At 39.2% G+C, this 22,472-nt stretch overlaps 1 protein-coding gene across 18 annotated transcripts in view; it reads left to right on the top strand.

The window, feature by feature from the left end:
• CADPS2 (calcium dependent secretion activator 2) overlaps positions 1-22,472 on the top strand; it is a 540,447-nt gene that overhangs the window by 475,042 nt on the left and 42,933 nt on the right. For 7 of the 18 annotated variants that reach the window (XM_030308335.1, XM_030308330.1, XM_030308328.1 and 4 more), the window contains 3 exons: positions 4,929-5,084; positions 6,465-6,612; positions 14,442-14,516. In XM_030308335.1, coding sequence (XP_030164195.1) covers positions 4,929-5,084; positions 6,465-6,612; positions 14,442-14,516 — 379 coding nt within the window. Of the gene's footprint in view, positions 1-96; positions 217-4,928; positions 5,085-6,464; positions 6,613-7,316; positions 7,332-14,441; positions 14,517-22,472 lie in introns of all 18 variants that reach the window. The other 11 variants (XM_030308333.1, XM_032592435.1, XM_032592437.1 and 8 more) reach the window with 3 other exon arrangements.

The following is a 22,472-nucleotide window of genomic DNA, read 5'->3' as shown; positions in this document are numbered from 1 at the left end:
ATCTGTCTCTTCAATCCTGACCTTATGACTTTACACGTGGCCGTATGTAGTTCTTGCTTATGGTGGTCCCTTCCCACGTTGTTTGTTTCTTTACAGGAATATCGCCAACAGTCTTCCCAATGTAGCTCTTCCAAAAGTTCCAAGTCTGCCTCTTAATCTTCCACAGATTCCTAGCTTTTCTACTCCTTCGTGGATGGCTTCTTTATATGAGTCCACGTGTGTATTCCTCACTTATTTCCTGGTGGTGTGTGAGCTAGTGCATGGCCTGGGCTGTGTTCTGTGCACATGTGTTTAGATTGCATGGCATTTATCATCGTTGTTGAGGGACACTATGTTTTGGTTTTGTTTGAGTTTTTAAGCTATTAAGCTAAGCTTAGCATAGCGATGATAAATGATGCAGTTTTGTTTTTTTTTTTTTTTAACACTCACTGGATTGATGTAGCCTGTATGTAATCTGTTGGTCCGAGGTCATTTTGCAACCCAGGTTGTAGACTCCAGCCTAAATCATAGAGTTCAGGCAATCAATGTGGTACCAGTATGTCTAGGAACCTTAGTTGGCTCCAGCTTTGTTACGTCCCACATAGGTTCTCTTGCACATGTAGAAAACCATTGTAAGAACAGTTTCAAGAATATAATCCTTTTTTCTTACTCTCACTTTTAAAGAAATAATATTGTAGGTTGCAGAGAAGTGATTGTCCTTTATTTCCTAACACGAGCAAATTCTTTTTTTGTCCTTTCACATATCAGTTGATGTGACCCGTTATTTTAAAATAATCTGTGTATCTTAAAAACTATATTTATTAACTCCACCTTGTGATAAGCCTACCTATTGCAGATTTGGTAACTAAGGGTCATTAAAACGAAAAGGACACAGGCTTTGAAATTGAGCAGCACTGAATTTAGACCCTTGCTCATTATTCATTAAGTTCTCTCCTACCCTCAGTTTCCTCAACTCTGAAATGGTTATGATATGTAATTTAAAGACATTTTTGTGAGAAGAAAAAAGGGGGGAGAAAACTATGAAAAGTTCCTGGCACACCCTAGGCTCTCAATCATAATAACTACTCCTATTCTACATTATGATTTTATTGTCATTATTACTGTCATCAGTCATCATTATTCATGATTGTATAGTTTTCAAAAATATGAGCCTCAGAGGCAACAGATGAACTCAATAATAGTCCGTGTTTTGCCCAAGATCTCCCATGAAGTCAGCTAGAAAGAATAATACTAGAGGAAGAAAAATAGCTACCATTTATTGAGCATTTATTATGTCCCAGTTACAGTGCCAAATCCTTTATCTCATTTAAGCCTTATAACAACCCTGTGAGGTAAATGTCATTGTCCCCGTTTTACAGTTAAGGAAACCAAGTCCTAAAGAAGGTAAGAAACAGAACCTGCCCGGGGTCTCACAGTAAGTGAGTGACAGAGGTGAGCTTCGAATTGAGGTCTGCCTGACAACCAAGCTCTCACTCCTCTCATTTATGTATCAGGCTTCCAGAGAATATACTAGCTAAGAACTTGTCCAGCATCCTGTGTGCCAGTCCTCCCACCACTGTTAAACCTGCTCCCAGTCAAGGCTGCATACGTTCAAGAAAAGAAAGACCAAGAAAGAGAAGAATAACTTGCGAGACAGCTTAGCAATACTTCTCTAAGTTAAACATCGTCACTGTGCCCGTGCTAATTATTAGGATATTGGGTTACATGTGAATCTTTATCAGGCAAATGCTTTGGGCACTTACGGTGTATAGAGTGGTGTGTGTGTGTGCTTGGCAATTATCTAGGAAGTATAATGAATCTAAGTTGATGTGTTTTTGTGCTTCTTAATACTGTTTTATAATTTCACTCCTCTTCTTCCTCATCCCTCATCTGTTCCCCCCCCCCCTTGATTTTCACCAAGAACACCATTGTGGGCATTACCTTGTGAAATTTAGATTTTTTTGTCATTATTATTTTATTAGCTTTGAGGTATGTCTGAAACCTGAATCTCATTATTGGAAGCCCCTTTCTAAAATGACCCTCAGGACACGAGTCAGGACAGACTGTGGCTTTATAAATAAAGTGCTCATATTTTCATCATTCTGGATAAATAAAAAAATATGGTATATAAGTTAGTCACTATTATCTTTTCCTGCTAGGATTATCAACATTAGGCTCTTCAGCAGGGTGCTCAGAATTACTTATTAATGTTATGATGTAATCACAACTAGTTTTTTTTTTTTTTATTTGCAGGGGGAGGGGAGGAGGGAGTTGTTAAAGATTTTATTTTTATTTTTTTAAGTAATCTCTATTCCCAATGTCGGACTTGAACCCATGACCCCAAGATTAAGAGTTGCATGCTCCACTGACTGAGCCAGGCCAGGTGCCAGTTTTTTAAATTTTTGTTATAAAGCATTAAATACCACCCAAATCGTTCCATTTCATATATATAAGGAATTAAAAGTACAACACAACTATGGCTTTAAAGGTACATCCTTATCTATTAATGTATGTATCACCTTACAAGGTTCTCCTCCCCATCTTCCTTCTGGGTTTTTTTCAGCTCTAAAAGTAGATGCAGTAAGATAAGTTCCCTACTGGTGGTTTTAGGAAATTATCTCAGAATCCATTATTCACATTTGAATTCTTTGATCTGTTAATAATACTTTCGGAATAGGTGACTGATTAGAAATAATTTTAAAATGAAAAAGTTCTGAATAAATTGCAAGGTATATATTCCAGCTCAAGAGAAAACCTATTTACATTTTTTTATCTAAGTATAACAAACACTTGTTACCGTAATTACATTCCCAATTAAGCACACTTATTATTCTAGAGTCTTACCATAGCATCAAAGAACAGTACATATATCCATACTCTCTGTAAAGATTTGTTATATGTTATGAGAAAGACTATTTTCAATAGAATTCCACCTTCACTATTTCAGAGTTTGTCTTGATGGTGGTTTTTGTTGTTTTGTTATGCTGTGAAGAATACATTCATGTCGCAAATAGCTACTTATATTTCTCCACAGTAAATAATGATAAGTAGTAGGTTTGCTTCTTTAACCAATTGTATTCAATTACTTTTAAAATCTAGGTCCTCTAATTTACCGCATTGTGTACTATGGATATATAGGAGGATTTTGCCTGGTCATTTTTTCCTCTTATTTTTATTCTATATACGGCAAAAGGGAGAAATAAGTATGGTGTTTTTTCTCACATTTTTCACATCGACATCAACATGGTTTGTCTGGTTCTTTTGATTGATGGTAGTTTGGGGGCACTGATATTTAAGGTGTGAAGAGATATTGAGTAAAGAGGTGGCATCAGGGCTTTGCTGCGATTCTCCCTTTGAGAATTAACTCTGGGCACATGTTGGCTAGGCAAGGAGACCATGAGGAATTACAGGCAGATTGGGAGAAGAAACACAAAGTAGGCTGGTAATGCAGGAAAGATGCTGAGGTGCAGGTGGTGGAGGCAAATGAGCATTTAATCAGCCAGAGAAGGAGGTGATTTTTTTAAGCCAACTAATTAAGATATATTTATCCAAACAAAGTGGGTATTTAAAAGAATTTTATTTTTATAGGGGCACGTGCATGGCTCCATCCATTAAGTGTCCAACTTTGGCTCAGGTCGTGATCTCACAGTTCACGAGTCTAAGCCCCACATCAGGTTCTGGGCTGACCGCTCAGAGCCTGGAGCCTGCTTCGGATTCTGTGTCCCTCTCTCTCTCTGCCCTTCCCCCTCTCACCCTCTGTCTCTCTCTCAAAAATAAATAAACGTTTAAAAATATATAAAAGAATTTTACTTTTATAAAAGTTTTCTGCTGTGCTTTTGTGATAAATTATTTTATTTCTCTGATTTTCTTTTGCACACCCAAAACAGAACTTTTAGGTTAGTATATGTGAAACATTTATGGGAAAGCTGAGGAGAAATGAATCACACAGGGGCTTTTTTCTCCTTTAATTCTTAAGTTTCAGTGTGTTTTAACATAGGAGCATTTTACTCTCAAAGCATCTGTTTCCTTATTAGGCTATGTACTTGCATAATGGAAAGGAGTACTATTATCCTTTGCCCAAATGTTATATGTACTTTGATACGAATTACTTATCTAGAATATCACCTACACGGGGTGAAGCTTCAGTCCTCTAAGTAATTTTGCCACAGCAGTGACCACAGAGCAGATCTACGCTCCACAGTTAGATGGATGGAACGATCTGAAATACGTGAATTGGTTCCCACTGCAGAACACCCTGAATGTCATTTCTCTGTTAGACTGTATAGATACCTCGTACTGTTAGGTTGAATTATGAGCGAGAAAAGTCAAAAGGCATTTTAAAATGGGCATAAGATTTGCCTCCCTTCCCAGCCTGTTATTCCACCGGCAGTTCCTGTTTCACCTTTACCCATAATTGAGAAATTTAAGGATCTTGTACCCTACATACGTGTCTGTAGACACACAGAAGCCGTTATGATGACAAAGACACATACATAGGCATGAGCAGAAGAGTAAAGATTCCAGTTGCTGTCATATGGGTTTTCTTATGTAAAACATACTTTTCGGAATTTCTAGGAGGAAACATTTATGAATTTTATCTTTATCTTAAAGATTGGTAAAAAGCATTTGAAATGTTCTTCCCTGTCCAATCTGATTTATTTTCCTTAGTGAAGTACCCTTATCCATTCTACCCCTTTCTATGAAACTTTACTACTAGAGTCATTTCTATTTTGTTTTTGGTGTTTTGCCTTGCCTTATTAAGAAGAAGTGAAAAGGAAGAGATTTAGAAGGTTGAATAAAGAAAATACCAATGATTAAGGAATTTACCTGCTATTTTGTTTGTTTTTTTACTAATGGCTATTGATACAGAAAGGAAATCACAATGTATTGTTGATCTCATGCTAACCATGGCCATTGATGATGTTCTTCGTGTTTCCTTTTTCTTCTAGCAATGGCTCAGCAACATCAGAAGACCTTTTTTGGAAACTTGATGCACTGCAAATGTTTGTCTTTGATCTACACTGGCCAGAACAAGAATTTGCCCACCACTTAGAGCAAAGACTTAAACTAATGGCCAGTGATATGATAGAGGCCTGTGTCAAAAGGTAGACCTGTGTTTTCAAGTCGCTGCTTAGTATGCCAGCAGCCAAAGTGGCACTTTTCACCAAGCACCTGTTACATAATTGTCACAAGGGAAGGTTTCGTTATGTACTGCTATTACAAAATTTAATGGACATGAGGTTCTCAGACCTAAATTCTGGGGACTCCTGTAACTGACAGGCTTGACCTGAAACATTTTTTTAGGCCTCCTAACCATTGCCCTCATCAGTGGCATCCGTACTATATTAATCATTTCTGTTGTGCTTATTGTTGTCTCTCTGGGAATACTGTGCTTTAAATTCCCAAGGCAGTACTTCTGGAGACATACGGAAAAGGTCTGTTAAGTACTTTATGCATTATGCACTATGACTGTACGCTGTGAAATGGCCTGGCAAACTCAAATTATGCTCAGTGCCATTGATTCTTCCATCTTCTCGTAGTCTCTATCAGTATCAAATGAGTTCCACGTATCCATTTACATTCTCCAGAATTTAACCAGAAATAAATTATGAGGCTTTGGATTCTTCCAAATGTGCTTCCTTTTTTTTCTTTTTTCTTTTTTTTTTTTTTACATTTCCTACAAAATCAGCATCGTATCTCTCATTAGCCAAGCATTGTTTTTCCCATTGCCCTTATTCATGACACATATAAGGACAATGTGGGCAGCATATTGGAAGAAACACTGGTTGGAGCAATTGAATAATCCTGAATTCTTCAAAGGAAGAACAATCCTGCCTTTAGAATAAGGTTTAATGGCTTCCTAAGGCAAGGCCATGAATTAGATTATTTAATGTTTAAAAATCATGTTTGTCATATGTGATTCTGATGTCTCAAATTTATGGAGGTTCTCTGGATACTTTAGCAAAAATAAAATTCCAAATTGCCTGTTCCACAGTTTCTTTCAAACAGCTATCTACAATTATGGGTATTTGAAAGAAAACCTAAGTGATGACATTCATTATGATGTTTTAGAGTTTTCCAGACTTGTACGTTTCTTTATTTGGTAAACTCTGATGCAGAGGATTTGTTCTGCTTTAATGCAGAGAAGTAAGTGGTTTTTATACGTGGAAATTAATCCAGGCAGTTAAGTAAAACTAAGACGTCTTTCCATTAAGAGTTATACACTAGATGTAACAAATAGCTTCATTTGGGTAGAGATACTGTCTGCATGACTGCAAAAGCTCTGTGTAATATAAAATATCTCTGTGATCTCTCCTGTGAGACACCTGAGAAAGAAGAGCTTCCCATCCCCTAGCTCCCAAGCAATGCAACACTCTGTATTTGCATGTTTTAAATTAGCATCTTGTAGTGTTGATTTCATTTTTACTGAACAGGTGACACATAGTTCAGAATTACTTACTATGAATTCATGTTTTAATAACTAGAACAAGAACTGCGTTTGAACTCAAGCTGCAAAAGGCAAGCAAAACAACTGACTTGCGCATTCCAGCTTCTGTGTGTACAATGTTCAATGTCTTAGTCGATGCCAGAAAGCAAAGCTCCAAACTTTGTGCCCTGGATGGAGGACAAGAGGTAAGCGAACTGAGTGTCACATATGGATATGCAGCATGGGATACTGGATGCTGTTTCCAGAAGTCTCTGGTTTGATTAGATTAAAAGACCAAGGTCTCCAATAGAAGTGTTTGGTCTTTTCTTTACTATAATAATGGAAGGCCCTTTATCCTTTCTTCATGTCAGTTTCTTCTTTTTTATATGAAGACTGCCTAAGATTTTACAAGTGGCCATTGAATTTCAGATACACCTTTTAACAGCTTAGGTGTTGTGTTTTTACATAAACCTTACTTTTCACAAGTAAATAAGAAAGCTAGAAAGCTACCTGCTTTGTTTATACAAATCTAGAGTATCCTGAGTTTGCATTCAAAAGACAAGGCACAGAAATGGCATATGAAATATTTTATTTATACAAAAGTTTCCATTTTTTTAAAGATCTGGTAGAAACGTACTTTAAAAATTAGGCTTTTTTTTGTTTTAATAAATATCCCATTGTTTCACTTCAGTTCATGTTTTGTTTGGTTCTATGTTCAGAAACAGCTTATTTACCTTTTTGTTGAGAGTGGCGATTGGATGAAAATGGATCTATTTTTCTTAGATTATCTGTTTAAGTTGACATTTTGTTGCCTCTTTTCTCATTGTAATTACTTTTCATCATTTTTTTACTCTTCCCCTATGTTCTCCTTCATCATCTTTTTTTTTTTTTCCTCCATGGCATGATCCAGTTTGGTAGTCAATGGGTAAGTCTGATTTTTTGTTGTTGTTAAAACACACTTTCATTTGAATTATTATTTTTGTAAATGTACATTTTTAAATTTTCATCTTTTCAAGTTAAAATAATGTAATTAATTCCATTTTCTTGTTTATGGTTTTTATACACATGTGTAACACTAATGACTCACCATAACGTAGCAATACCCAGAAACACGTTAAAGTACACATACTTATACCTTAAATAATGTCAAGGGAAATGTTTCCTCCCTGTTAGGCTGCAGAAACACAAACTGCTTTTAGATTTTTAAGGATAAAATTATTTAAAATGAAATGAATTCACCCTCCTTTAAACAAAATTCTAAAAAAATTCAGAAGCAAAGTGATTATAACTATTTTCAAGGTGCATATATCTGTAGTATGTACTTCCACTAATCCTAGAAAAATTTGGAGTTTGGGGCTTTGGATGACATAAAGTACATGTCAGGGTACCTCTAAATTCGAAGACCAGGAGGCCATTCCTAAGGTCACTTCGTGCAGAAGAACCCAATTGGGGATTTCAATAAGGTACATGCCCACCAGTGATACAGTCTTTCCTCCCACTCATAGCCTGGGAAGTAACCATCATCAGAGGCAGGTAAGAGGCAGACCTGTGTCAGGAGCCTTTCAGCTCCTCCCCGCTACACAAGGTTGTCTTGAGTTACCACCCAGAACCTCAGAGGGACATGATTTGAAAACTTATATGCCTGTATAATTGACTAGATATTACATAAATACATGTAAAATAGGGGCGCCTGGGTGGCTCAGTCGGTTGAGCGTCCGACTTTGGCTCAGGTCATGATCTCGCAGTCTGTGAGTTCGAGCCCCGTGTCGGGCTCTGTGGTGACAGCTCAGAGCCTGGAGCCTGCTTGGGATTCTATGTCTCCCTCTCTCTCTGCCCCTCCCCTGCTCATGCTCTGTCTCTGTGTCAAAAATAAATAAAACATTAAAAAATAAAACAAAATAAAAATATGTAAAATATATATTATTTATATATATATATATATATATATATATATATATATATTTTTATAAGTCAGTGTTTTTGTGCTCTCTGGGTATGTTAAATCTTACAAGTCTTAAAGTTGCCACCTGGGGGGCGTCTGGGTGGCGCAGTCGGTTAAGCGTCCGACTTCAGCCAGGTCACGATCTCGCGGTCCGTGAGTTCGAGCCCCGCGTCAGGCTCTGGGCTGATGGCTCGGAGCCTGGAGCCTGTTTCCGATTCTGTGGCTCCCTCTCTCTCTGCCCCTCCCCCGTTCATGCTCTGTCTCTCTCTGTCCCAAAAATAAATAAAAAACGTTGAAAAAAAAAAAAAAAAAAAGAAAGTTGCCACCTGGGAGTCCAGCTCAGGGTGAGTCTGCTAGGTTAACGATTCTCATCCAAGCAGAAGGGCTTATGTAGCTCTGAAAAAGGATAAGAAGGCCCACTATTGGTGAATTTCGTACTTATTTATCCCAGACATAGACATTAACTATTTGGCCATACTATGTGCATGCACACATATTTCATTCTTTGAGTAATTCAAGAGGAAAAAATACATTTCTAATACCATAGCATACAACCTTACAGCTGTATTAATATTATTATATAATATTATATAATTTATTATAATAATTTATTATTTCTAATTATCTGAATGAGGAAGCAGCTGGCTTGGATATCAACAGCTCATCTCTACCTTTTCACATTTTTCAGTACTCAGATGTAAGCCTTTGATGGTATACTGTCTTAAGTCTTTATAAGCCCATCCATTTCTTATCAGGTTCATAGAATCATCTTGCCTCTTCCCATTAATATTGGATTTACCCATTTGTTTTTATTTTAACATACACAGCAGTACCTGACACATAATAGGCACTTAGTAATATTTGTTGAATGAGCAGACTGGTATGTTGTCACTACTTTAAAAATCCTTCCCTGTAAGAAACAACTTATTCCAGTACTAAAAAAGGAAAAACAGGCACACAGGCAGATGACAAAACATTGTTGCATTGTCAAATGATGTCTTATGTTAACAAGTAGATGGTTTTGAAGAGTAATCTGCTACTGTTCATTATATTTGCACCTGTACCTTCTCACCAGAGACAATTAGTTCCCCACAACTTTCACACAATTAATATAGTTCAAAATGTGCAGGTGTAAAACCCATTAGCAACTATGAAAAGTGGTAAACAAGAATTTCAGTGCAGAAGAAGGATTTTATACTTTGCTTTTAATCACCAGTAAACAGACCCACATAACTGCACAGGCTTTCCCTCTCTGTGCCTGAGATAAGTTTTGGAATTGTTGCAAATTAGCAAATACATTACCTGCATAGGTGAACCAGTGGACCCCATTCTGTAGTAAGCAGCAAATTAAAAACTCAATTATTGCACAATCTGGAACCTTGTGAAATATATACTTACACATAGGTAAACCTAGTAGAAAGATTTTTCTAACTTTTAGGGAATTGCCTCGCCAAAGTCCCCAGTAAATTTGTTATATGCCGCTGCTGAGATAAGACCTTCTCAGCTCCTTTCCCACAAGGCAGTGCCTTCTGTGCTCCTCTCCTAAGTGAGGATTCTGTTTTCTCACGTGGCACACGATGATGCAAACGTGCTCAACCGCAGCCCAGAATGGTGTTTAATGGAGTCATTAGTGAGCGAATGATCCACTCATGTGACAGCTATGCATAATGAGTCAGCAGTCTGAGGCCAGTTCCTGAGGGACAGATGTTGAGATCACAAAACCACCAGTGTTTAGAAATCTTCACTCTCCATAAACTGCCTGGGTCTTAGTCCTCAGTGCCGCTGTGTCGGATGGCCCATCCATTGAGGATGAAAGCACATTAATGGAGGCTACTTGTGCAGGACTTGTTCTCAGCTACAGTAAAATGTTTCCATTTCCAGAACTAACAATCCAATACCTTTCAAATTCTTCCCAAGAGAAGGACAAAATCTTTTAAGAATGCTGATCGTACTGGCATTTGATTAGTCTTCATTTCTTGTGTGCTTACCTTAACAACAGTCAGGTGAAATGATGATATTTACCTAAGTGTAGGGAGACCAGGATTTCAGACTCTTGCCTGATATCTGAATTCCCTGGGCTCCATGAAATAAGAATTCTTTAAAGGTTAATTTTAATCTAAAGTCAGAGTCATCTGCTGGAGAAGCAGGGCACATACACTTCATTTTTCAGGGCAGATGTAGGGAGAATTATTCTAAGTGAGCTGTAATTTGCCAGAACCCCGGTATGTTAGGGTTAGCGATCCAACTTGAAATATTCTGATAGAAATTTTATAGGTTTCTATTGTTGCAGACCAAAAATTTGCAGATTTTTATCAAAAATTCGGTCTGTTGGGGTGCCTGGGTGGCCCAGTGGGTTAAGCACTTGACTCTTGATTTCAGCTCAGGCCATGATCTCACACTTCTTGGGATTGAGCCCCGTGTAAGGGCTCTGCACTGGGATTCTCTCTCTCCCTCTCTCTACAGCCCTTCCCCACTTGCATGTGCTCATGCACATGCACACATCTCTCTCGCTCTTTCTCTCTCTCTCTCTCAAATAAACTTAAAACAATGTTTTTTTTTTTTTAATTCAGTCTGTTAATGTAAATGAACTATCTACCAGTTTTAGGTTAGGTAATGTAAATGTCTATGCAAATAAATTCTGTTCTTATCTGTGATCTCTTGGTATGTTTTGTTTGTGTTTCTCTTTGGAAGCTGTCTGGATTCCCTGATGAATAACTCTTTCCAGCTAACCTTCTATCTCTATGTGGCATACGTGGGTTATTCTCTTTGCAGAGTGTGTGTGTGTGTGTGTGTGTGTGTGTATGTGTATATATATATATATATATATATATATATATATATATATATATATATAATGTGAATTCTGAGGCTACCTGCCCAGTTCATGCAGACCACCTCTACCAATTGTGCAACTAGAGGAGATTCTGGAAGTTTTAATATTAGTGAATGTTCAAGCTAATCAGATAAGTTTACAATAGCAAAATCTCCTGTTATAAAAACCTAACAAACCTTATGCTATTTGGGCTTGCCCCTTGGGTAGTACATTTAATATACTTTTCTTCCTTTTTAATTTTTTGTTTCTCTTTCGCCTTCTCCTCCTCCCTCACTCCCTCCTTCTCTCACTGCTCTTGGCTAGATAAGATGTCAAAGAAAATAGCAATTTAAAGGTGTGTATAATAGGAGAATTTGATGGCTCCTAGGGTCAATGGCTTTCCCTGCCTTTTGATAAAAAGGGTGTAAGGAACCTCCTTAGTGGCTCATCTCTTGATTTTAAGATGTGCCCAAATCGATCCAGTCTAAAAGTTTAACATGTAGAAACTCTATAGTTTTATATCCAATAGCCTTCTGATGACATCTGATTACTTTTGAGTTAAAAAAAATGTAATATATGGGGCTCCTGAGTGGCTCAGTCTCTTAAGCATCCAACTCTTGATTTCAGCTTGTCATGATCTCCCAGTGGTGGGATAGAGCTCTGCATTGGGCTCTGTGCTCTGGGCCCAGCACAAAGCCTGCTTGGGATTCTCTCTCTCCTCCTCTCTCTCTGCCCCTCCTCTGCTCATACTTTCTCTCTCTCTCTCAAAAGAAATAAACATTTAAACTTTTTTTAAATTTTTTTTAAGTTTTATTCATTTTTCAGAGACAGAGGGAGACAGAGCATGAGTCGGAGAAGGGCAGAGAGAGAGGGAGACAGAATCTAAAGCAGGCTCCAGGCTCTGAGCTGTCAGCATGCAGCCCAGCCCATGGACTCTGAGATCATGACCTGAGTTAAGTCGAATGCTTAACCAACTGAACCACCCAGGTGCCCCTAAAAAATTGTTTGGGTGAAATATATGACAGAGGCACCTGGCTGGTCCAGTTGGTACAACATGCGGCTCTTAATCTTGGTGTTGTAAGTTCGAGTCCCCGGTTGGGTATAGAGATTACTTAAAAATAAAATCATTTTTAAGAAGTGAAATGTGGGGGTGTCAGGGTGGCTCAGTTGGTTAAGCGTCCCAACTTCAGCTCAGGTCATGATCTCACAGTCTGTGAGTTCAAGCCCCATGTCAGGCTCTGTGCTGACAGCTCAGAGCCTGGAGCCTGCTTTGGATTCTGTGTCTCCCTCTCTCTCTGCCCCTCCCATGCTCATGCTCTGTCTCTCTCTGTCTCAAAAATAAATAAAAACAATTTTTAAAAATTTTAAAAATAAATAAATGAATAATGAAATGTGTAACAAACATAAACATATCAAGTATATATTTAACAATTTGGAACTGCTCAGAGGTCTGGGCACCTTGATCCCTACATGTTCTTTCCAGGGAAGAGGGAGGTGAGAAGCTTAAAGCCCATCTCCTGTATCCCTTTCGGACTCTACCCCAAAGAGGAACCTCAGTCTGGTATTTCACTTCCTCCTGCTGCACAGATACAAATTTGGAGACAGAAGGATATGAAAAGAGAGTAGCAGGGAGGGAGAGCCTGGGCAGGGCTCATTTGCATAAACTGCTCACGCCAGGTCAGCTGTCCAGCTTCATGCAGAGCTGGGGGACCCTTTTTGTACCTGTGTCTGTAGGGGGCTTCCCAGCCATCTCAACTACCAGCCAGATTCCTGAAGCTCTTTCTCTTCTACTTTGTTTTTCTTTATTTTCTCCCCTTTCCTTTTCCTTCTCTTCAAGATGTTCTAAAAGTAAAAGAATCAACACTACTATAATAGAAATCTACCCTCGGTGTTTCCCCAGTCATCTCTGGGGAGCACAAGTTGGGGAATCTGTACGGCTTTCAGTGAGACAGACACATAATATTTCCCTGCATTAGGTGAAATACATGTCTGGAAAGCTCCATATTCATATGTGTGTGGTTAATTTTAGACCAGTTGTCAACACACCCACTTACACATGCAGAAAAGAAAATTAACGGGCTCCAAAATTATGCTTCCTTTATTATTTATGCTGGTAGATAACCACTTGTAACTGGCAGAGCCACTGGGGGAGAATCATTCCTATGTATTCCAAAGCAGAACTAAGTTGATGTTTTGTTGTGTGTGGAAACTTTGAGACATGTTTTCAGAAGAAAAAAATAGCTTTCAAAAACTTACATCTTAGGAAACCATTCAACCAGCAGCTGTTAAGTTGGTCTAATGTTTATACTGACCTGAGTACTTTTACTCTATGCATTATGTTAGCTGTTCCAAGAAGCCTTGAACCATCAAGATAGGGTTAGTCTTTACAAGTCACATTTTCTGTGAAGTGGCTATTGGGGACAATCGGCTGTCAGATAAATGCTTCTAAAGGAAGAATTAGTGTTTAAATGAATGTGCCTTCACACACTGCAGAAGCCGAAGCTCCTGCTAATTTAAGAATGCAACTCTCTAGTATTCTCTAAAGAAAGCAAAAAAAAAAAAAAAAAAAAAGAGGCTTTCAGGTTTATTTTAAATACATCTTTTTTTATATTTACTTAAAGGCGTCTTTCTCATGAGGAAACAGCGATAAAACTATGGGGAGTGAGTGCTGTTCCATTATACCTTTTATGGCCTATTAATTTGTTACCATCTATTCACCTTTGTTGATGAAATTTTAATTTTGCCCTTGCTTGAGCATATTGTAAGAATTGTATAAACTGCTACTCCCTGCACTGACAAAAACGGTCCTTTGAGGGGGAACAATTGGGAGCTCATTTTATTTCTAGAGCACATTTAAAATAACTTATGAATGAGAGTTGTCAGACACGAAATGCTGTATTAATTAAATCTTTTTCTAGTCTTTTTGCTTCTTCAGCTAAGCCAACCCTTTAGAAAAATACACGGCCACCTTCATTATAGAGAAGAAGACAAAAAGTACCCTTCACATTCCTCTGCCTGAATAAGAATAAGAACTCAATTCATCTATATAATAACCCCATTAGCTGCTTAACTCAACAGTGCACATGGGAAAATTTTCAAACCACAGTGTAAAAAGTGTTGATTGGGTGGATCGTTTTCAAGGTTTTGTTCTTCTGGTGTTCAAAATGATCATTTTAAGTAAATCCGATATGTCCTAACCAGTAGCTTTAAAGCATTTCTGACTTAATGACAAAAGTTTCGTGTCCACATCAACTAACGCATCTTTGTCTTTTAACATCCAGCAACAATACCATTCGAAGATAGATGAGTTGATTGACAACAGTGTAAAAGAAATCATTTCACTGCTAGTTTCAAAGGTAATGTATTATTTACTCACCTTTTTAAATCAAAGTCAAAGATATATTTTGCTGAGAGGTTGTAGAAATGTCTGTCTTGTGTTTCAAATACCTAAGTGAGAAATAGTAGTTTTAAAAATAGATGCAAGAACCGATCAGATTTTAAGAAGAGTTCTGAACCAAATAGGAACACTCTTTGTCAACAACTTTTGATGTTTTTGTTTGTTTACAATTCCTTTTGGCTTTTCTTGCAATTGTTGTCCTTTAAAAAATAACCGTGTCTTCCAGTAAGACCTATTATTTCACATTCATGTTCTCTTACTATCTATCTTATCTGTTTGGCTGATTTGAGTCGTCACCAGTCCTTGAATGGAGCCTGTTTGTTGTGACGACAGTGCTGAGGCTCTAGGCTGGTCCCAGGCAGACAGAGAAAGCTGGCCACCTGGACTCTGATGTTCTCCACTCCCAGAAGGCTCCCACGATTTCCAGTGTGAGGCTCCAAACACCTTTGACAAAGGCTCTGGCCTTTAATTGTGTAAGTGGAGATGAAGCATAAATGAGTATTCCATCAAATGATTAGATGAATTAAAACCCCACTGAGGTGTAACAGACTTCCACAAGTGACACTTGAGATCTGGGTCTGCAAGGGGAAGACATAGAAAACGGAACTCAAGAGGGTAAGGAGCCAGAATGGACATGGTCCAGGGGCACATTCACATGAGCAGATATAGCCCTTGCTCTTGCAAGGCTCGATCAAAGGACCTCAAATCAGACTTCATAGAACAATTGGAAGAATGTACAAAGAGCAAAGGAAAAAACACCCCTAACTTAATAAACCAAGAACATGTTACTTAGAAAATAGAGTGATGCCCAATAAGCATTAAAATTGTTAAACCTCATTAATAACTTAAAGAATGAAGAAAAACTCAGGTGCCTGGGTAGCTCAGTCAGTTAAGCATCCGACTCTTGACTTCGGCTCAGGTCATTATCTCACTATTTGTGAGTTCAAGCCCTGCATCAGGCTCTGCACTGACAGTGTGGAGTCTGCTTGGGACTCTCTCTCCTTCTCTCTCTGTTCCTCCCTCTCTTGCTCTCTGAATGAATGAATGAATGAATGAGAATAAACCTAAAAGAATGAAGAAAAATATACTAATTTTTCTAACTCGTTTTTAAGCTAACACTTGGTTTTAGAAAAGGTGAGCTGGGACACTCATATTTCCTGTCTATGGGAGTATAAATTGTTACAACCTTTGTAGAAATAGTTTGGAACTGTATGGAGTACTTTAATACCCTTTCACCTAATAATTATTTTTGCACTTTCTTCTGTGAAGAGAGATGCACAAAATGTATATACATTGATATGGTCACATTTAATGAAAAATTGGAAACAACTTTAATCTCTAACAGTAAGGGAAGGTGAAGTAAATTATGGGACATCTATATTAAACTATGTTTTCAGAGACTATTAATGATAAAGGAAAAGTTTCATAATATAGTGTTAAGTGAAAATGAAAGCTTAGTATTTTAGAAATATAAAGTATGATACGAATTCTCATCACATAGAGAAAAGACAGGGTAAATACCAAAATGTTGACAGAGCTTCTCTGAATGGTGAGATTATACTTGATATGGGGAGAGGAGTCTTCTTCAAGTTTGGGTTTTTTTTTTTTTTTTTTGTATTTTCCGAATTCTTTGGTAGCAAGTCTTAAGATGGAAAGTAGCCACAAAGATGACTTTAGAATAGCACCACCCCTCCAGTTTGTTCTTGGTCTCCTGACTTCTTCTATGGCAAGAATTATCTATACCTCCACATTACAACACACACTCCCCAACAATAAGTAAGGGAAAAGGTTAACAAGGAAGCCATCCAGCAGGTGGTGGGAGAAGTGAACCCCTGGAGAACAAAGCTCCAGGGGAAGGACAGGGAGGTTTCCCTTCTCCCAGGAGCCTACGTGCTCCCCTCAGCCACGTGCAGCCCTGCATGGACAGCCCACTGAAGTGAAACGTGCTTAACGTTGCACCTTCGTTGTCTGTGACTCATCCGGGCAAATTTTACTGGGCTGGTATGGCCTCATCTTCACAGTTCTCCTGTGGAAGTTGTCTTTTGTGAGAAGGGGGCATAATGGAAGTCATTAAATTGAGTCGGGCGCCTGGGTGCCTCAGTTGGTTGAGGATCTGACCGTTGATTTCCGTTCAGATCACAATCTCAAGGTTTAGTGAGTTCGAGCCCCACGTGGGCTCTGCGCTGACAGCGTGGAACCTCCTTGAGATTCTGCCCCCCCACACACACACACTAAATAAATAAATAAATAAATAAATAAATAAATAAATAAAACTTTTTAAAAAACATAAATTTTGTGATAGTAAGCAGTTGGTAAAGGGTTAAATAGGCAGCAAGGAAAAGAGACTAGTTTGGGTTTTCCATTGGTGGGAAGTGGTGGGGGGAGGGTATGAAAAGAGACTAGTTTTCTCTTGGGGGGGGCGGTAGGGGGAGGGTAGAGAAAGAAACTAGTCTATTGGTGGGGTCAGTGCTGGGGGAGGGTGACAGAGAAGGCAGGCAGGGCTCTGCGTGCTTTTCTGGCAAAGTAAAAAACTGATTGTTTAATATCAGGTCTAGTTTAGTCTTTTTCTGTGGATCATTTCTGTGGATCATTTCTCCTATAATCTAACAGTACTTATTAATTATCTTCAATTCTTTGGTTGAGAATTATAAAATAAACTGGCTCAACAGATTGAACCAGCCGTCTTAAGCTCCCACAGGAGATGACAGTAAATGGTGGGTTTTTTCTTTCATTAAACAAACACAGATAATCTGCAATACAGTTCTTAAATGTTAGCGTGCCAAAAAAAATTACCTGAGATCTTGTTAAAATGTAGATTCCATGCCCTGCTTTCCAACAATTCTGAGTCAGAAGCTTGGGAAGAGGAGCAGGAATGTATGTGTGTAACCAGTCACCGTGGTAATTTTGATATTAGAGGTTCAGTGAGCCAGACTTTGAGAACCACTTCTCTGATGAATCGCTATCCAGGCTATCCTGTGAAAGATCTTTAAACTTCCGTATAGTGTTTAAAAACACAACAGCTTCTAAGATGGTGTGTTCACATTTGTTTTCTCTGAAGAAATGATATTTTAAAAGGAGGTATTTATGGGGATGCCTGGGTGGCTCAGTCCCTTAACAAGTATCTGACTTCAGGGGCACCTGGGTGGCTCAGTCGGTTAAGCATCCGACTTTGGCTCAGGTTATGATCTCGCAGCCCGTGAATTCGAGCCCCGCGTCGGGCTCTGTGCTGACAGCTTGGACCCTGGAGCCTGCTTCGGATTCTGTGTCTCCCTCTCTCTGACCGTCCCCCGTTCATGCTCTGTCTCTGTCTCAAAAATAAATAAACGTAAAAAAAATTTTTAAAAAACTGTGTCTGACCTCAGCTCAGGTCATGGTTCGTGACCATGGTTTTTTGTTTTTGTTTTTGTTTTTAATTTTTTTAAGTCCATTTATTTTTGACAGAAACAGAGTGTGAGCATGAGCTGGGGAGGGGCAGAGAGAGAGGGAGACACAGAATCCGAAGCAGGCTCCAGGCTCTATGCTGTCAGCACAGAGCCCAATGCGGGGCTTGAACCCACGAACTGTGAGATCATGACCTGGGCCAAAGTCGGATGCTTGACCGACTGAGCCACCCAGGCCCCCCCCCCCGCTTTTTTTTTTTTTTTTTTATCACCAAGGAGTGTCTTTATTCAGCATGAGCATGGTTCGTGAGTTCAAGCCTCACATCAGGCTCCCTGCTGTCAGCACAGAGCCCACTTTGGATCCTCTGTCCTCCTCTCTCCACCTCTCCTCCATTTACTCTCTCTCTCAAAAACAAGTAAACATTTAAAAAAGAGGCATTTATGAAATACCTACTGTGAAACACCTATGGGATGGGTAGTCTATTTCACAGATAGAAACATAATCCTCAAAGTAGTTTAGTGAATTGACCACACACATAATAAGTGAGAGTCCCGAATCAAACTTCTGAGCTTCAGATTCCTAATCCATTGTACCTACAGATTCCAGATCAGGAAATCAGTGAAAAGCAAAAATACCCTAAAACTTAAAATATGTTACTTCTAAATTAACTATCTTTACTTTACCCTGTCAAATTTCAAGAGTCATGTCCTAAACATTTTTACTTTATCCTAGCATGTTAATTAACTCAACATAAAGTAGATGAATAGAATAATGAATTCCTTGTGTTGTATTCCAAATGTTTCTTCCCAGGTTTTAATTATTCTGTGCATATTGATAAATCTATTTGCTACATTTGGATAAATTAGAATCCTCCCTTCTTTTTACCTCCTCTCTTCAGTCACCTCCGTATCCTTTTCTTATACTACACATCTTCACAAATGATTTGAGAATGAGCTAGGGCTCTCAGTCACGTGTAGCACTCAGCAGTACGTGTCCCAATTGCATGCACATTTTACATACCTAGAAAAAAAAACTTGGTGTTCCCTCTCTGTGTCCTTTCTCCACCTAGCACCTAAATGCTGGTATTATTAAGTTTCCATCTTTAGTCTTCTTTTGAACTCACTTCACAAATTTCTTTGACTTTCACACTTCTGACCTTATATACTAATGATTCCCAACTCTGTGCCCAAGAGGCAGAGTGGAATCGTAATGAAAAGCCCAACTTCAAACCTGAGGATCCTAATGTCTTCATCCAAGAACAGTGGGAAGCCACCAAAGGGTTGGGGAGGCAACGAGTAGGGGTAAGAAATTAATCATATTTGCAATATAGGAAGATTCATTGAATTACCTGTAGCAAATAGGTTACAGAGAGGGTAGGATGGAGACTGTTATGTTTGATCTCTGGTGGACTAATCTGAAGACACTTAAGGAGTGCTGTAGGCTGAATGTTTGTGTCCCCCCACCCAAATTCATATGTTGAAACTCAATCTCTAAGATGATGGTATTAGGAGGTGGGGCCTTTGGGAGGTAATTAGGTCATGAAGATAGAGGTCTCATGAACAGGATTAGTGCCCTTATTTTAAAAAGAGAAAAAAGAAAACAACAAAACACCCCACAGAGTTCCGTAGCCCCTTCTGCCACACAAAAACACAGCCAAAGACATCATCTTTGAACCAGGAAGTGGATTTTTAACAGACACCAAGTATACCTCCACCTTGTTTGCGGACATCTCAGTCTCCAGAACTGAGCAAAAATTGTTCATTGTTTATAAGTCACCCAGTCCAGAGCATTCTGTTATAGCAGACCCAGGGTTAGTATTGGGGAAAGGAAAACCAACCAACCCTAAGGATGGTTCCTAGGTTGAGGGCTTGAAGCACAGGATGGATGTTGAGGCCATCGACTAATGCAGGGTGCCTGAAAGAGGAATGGATTTTGAGAGAAAGACCATGATGTCAGTATTGGACATGTTGAGACTGAGCTGCCTCTGAGAGATCTGAAGGACGAGAGATCAAGGAGACAGTCACATAATAGTTGGTCTGGAATTCAGAGAAGGCGTATGGAACCAAATGTGGTTATAAGATTTCAACCATTGGGAATGATTCTATGTCAGTGGCTACTATTCTTAGGCAGATTTTGCATAACTGGAGACCCTATGGAGAAACGAAAGTCAACCTTAAAGGGGGAAAAATAAATAAAGATGCTTCTACCCAAAAAGGGACTTAGATTGTTTTTAGTGAGGGAAAAAAAAAAGTGACAGGAACATTGAATCTTGCCAAGGAAAGGAAACAAAAAATGTTGTATTTATTGCCACCCTATATTAATTAAGTTGCCTTAATTTTGGGATAGTCAGAAGATCTGAACTCTGCTCCTGTTTCTTCATGTTACCATCTGGGTCTTCCTACACAACTTAATTTCCTCATCAAAAAAGCATAAGTATTAGATCAAAAAAATATATTATCTATAGCCTTTTGTCAGTCTAAAACAAAATCCTTATATAGAGTTCTTTATAGAAGTCTCTGGGGGCCCGCATCTTTTCTCCCCAGGTGGTAGGGTCACGTAGGACACACAGTGCTACAGTTGGAACCCTGAGACCCTCTAGCCTGGGATTTTCAAACATTTTTATAATGTTTATAAGACACATTTAATGTTCTCAAGTGTATGTTGGGTAGCCCCCTAAAGTACAACACTGATCAGAGCAAAGGTGCTCTGATTGAAGAGGGAAGGAGGCCTACAGCTCCACTTATGGGGCTCCATCTCCCAAGGCAAGCCTGATCACCAGGGCTTGCCCCAGAGTCCAGTCCCCTTGTTCACAGGTGAGGAAACAGAGGCCCAGGTTCACATGGTAGGTAGCTGTGGAGCCAGGACTTGATCCTCATGGTCCCTAGGCCCGTCACCTTTCCACAACACTGCACAGAATTCAGCAAGAGCAGAGAGGAAAAGAATGGGTGCTTCACCTCCCAGGCTTCTGGTGTGCCCTCTATGTCTGGGTTGTACTGACCAGCCTATGTCCCTTCTTTGACAGGCATACATGCTGTGGGACCGGCACGGGCAGGTAGATGAGAATGGAATTTATTGTGTGTAATATGAGGATGCTGAAGAAAACCTGTGAGAGATGAGAGAAGGAAGTGCTTGGGGGAAATGGTTAACAGAGCAAAGAATGAGAAAATGACCACTCCCATAATGCACTCTGGTAACAGAGCTCAGTAAATTCTGGGTATGAAGTAAAAGAGCAGAGTAATCGGGGCGCCTGGGTGGCGCAGTCGGTTAAGCGTCCGACTTCAGCCAGGTCACGATCTCGCGGTCCGTGAGTTCAAGCCCCGCGTCGGGCTCTGGGCTGATGGCTCAGAGCCTGGAGCCTGTTTCCGGTTCTGTGTCTCCCTCTCTCTCTGCCCCTCCCCCATTCATGCTCTGTCTCTCTCTGTCCCAAAAATAAATAAACGTTAAAAAAAAAAAAAAAAAAAAGAGCAGAGTAATCTATTCAACTTCCTAAATCCTCAATTATTGCAAAACGGGATTTGGGAAAGAAGATACACTGCCTCACTGAGTTCATATAGCTATAAATGTGTCGGTGTAAATATATATGTACACACCCTTGTTCTTTCTGACAACCTAGAATGTTTTCCCTGAATTTCTCTTAATAATAAGATGAGCAGAGGATACATCAAACCTGACTACCTAGATTCTGTAATTAAAGTATCTCACCAACTCAACCTAAGATTAATTTGATTAAATTTACTCATTCAGATCAAGGCTATATATTCAGAAGACACCTGTTCAAAAACAAGTATATGCCTGAAAGATTTCTTAGGAGCCATCAGGAGAGAGGAAATACAAAATGTGATGGGTCACTCCATTTGTGGGGCAAGGGTAAAGGAGAGAAGTGTGTGCTGAATGCGCCATTTTGGAAATTGTCTTAGATATTTTGTGGAATGAGGTATGTTACAAATAAATATTTGCCGTCAAATACTAGATCTCCTTGCTCAGGGATATCATGCTGTATCTTTCTATGTCATCCCAATTTTAGTATACATGCTGCCAAAGCGATCCCTCGAATACTGTCCATCCTTGACACAGATGTGGAAAATCTGGAAAGACCCTTTGGAAGTCCACTGGAACAAATGTTCAGAGAAATGGATTCACAGTTGGAGAAAAGTGACTGAGGGAGGGACCATTGCATTGTATCATAACATTAACATTCTGATTCGGGGAAGAAACCAGTCCGTGGTATTCTGGTTCCCTGGGGATGTTTAACAAGACAAGCTAGTCCTGATCTTACCAAATAAACATAAAACATCTGCTAATAGATATCTCCAGCACCACTAACTCTCGCCCCCGTCCCCACCATCAAAAGAAAAGGAAAGAACTTAGTTTTTCACAATGAGTCTTACTGGGATGAATCTCTTCTCTGTGGAAGATGTTACAATTTGCAGGGCAGATGATGTGAATATCCCTTATTTATTTCACGAAATATAGCTGAAAAAACAAGAACTGTGTTTTGAACCCACCAATCTGTAGCTGGAATCCTCCCAATAAC

This window comes from Lynx canadensis, chromosome A2 (assembly GCF_007474595.2).
Source record: "Lynx canadensis isolate LIC74 chromosome A2, mLynCan4.pri.v2, whole genome shotgun sequence".
Lineage (NCBI taxonomy): Eukaryota > Metazoa > Chordata > Mammalia > Carnivora > Felidae > Lynx > Lynx canadensis.
The sequence above is the reverse complement of the archived record's forward strand: the minus strand, read 5'-3'. Positions and strand labels throughout refer to the sequence as shown.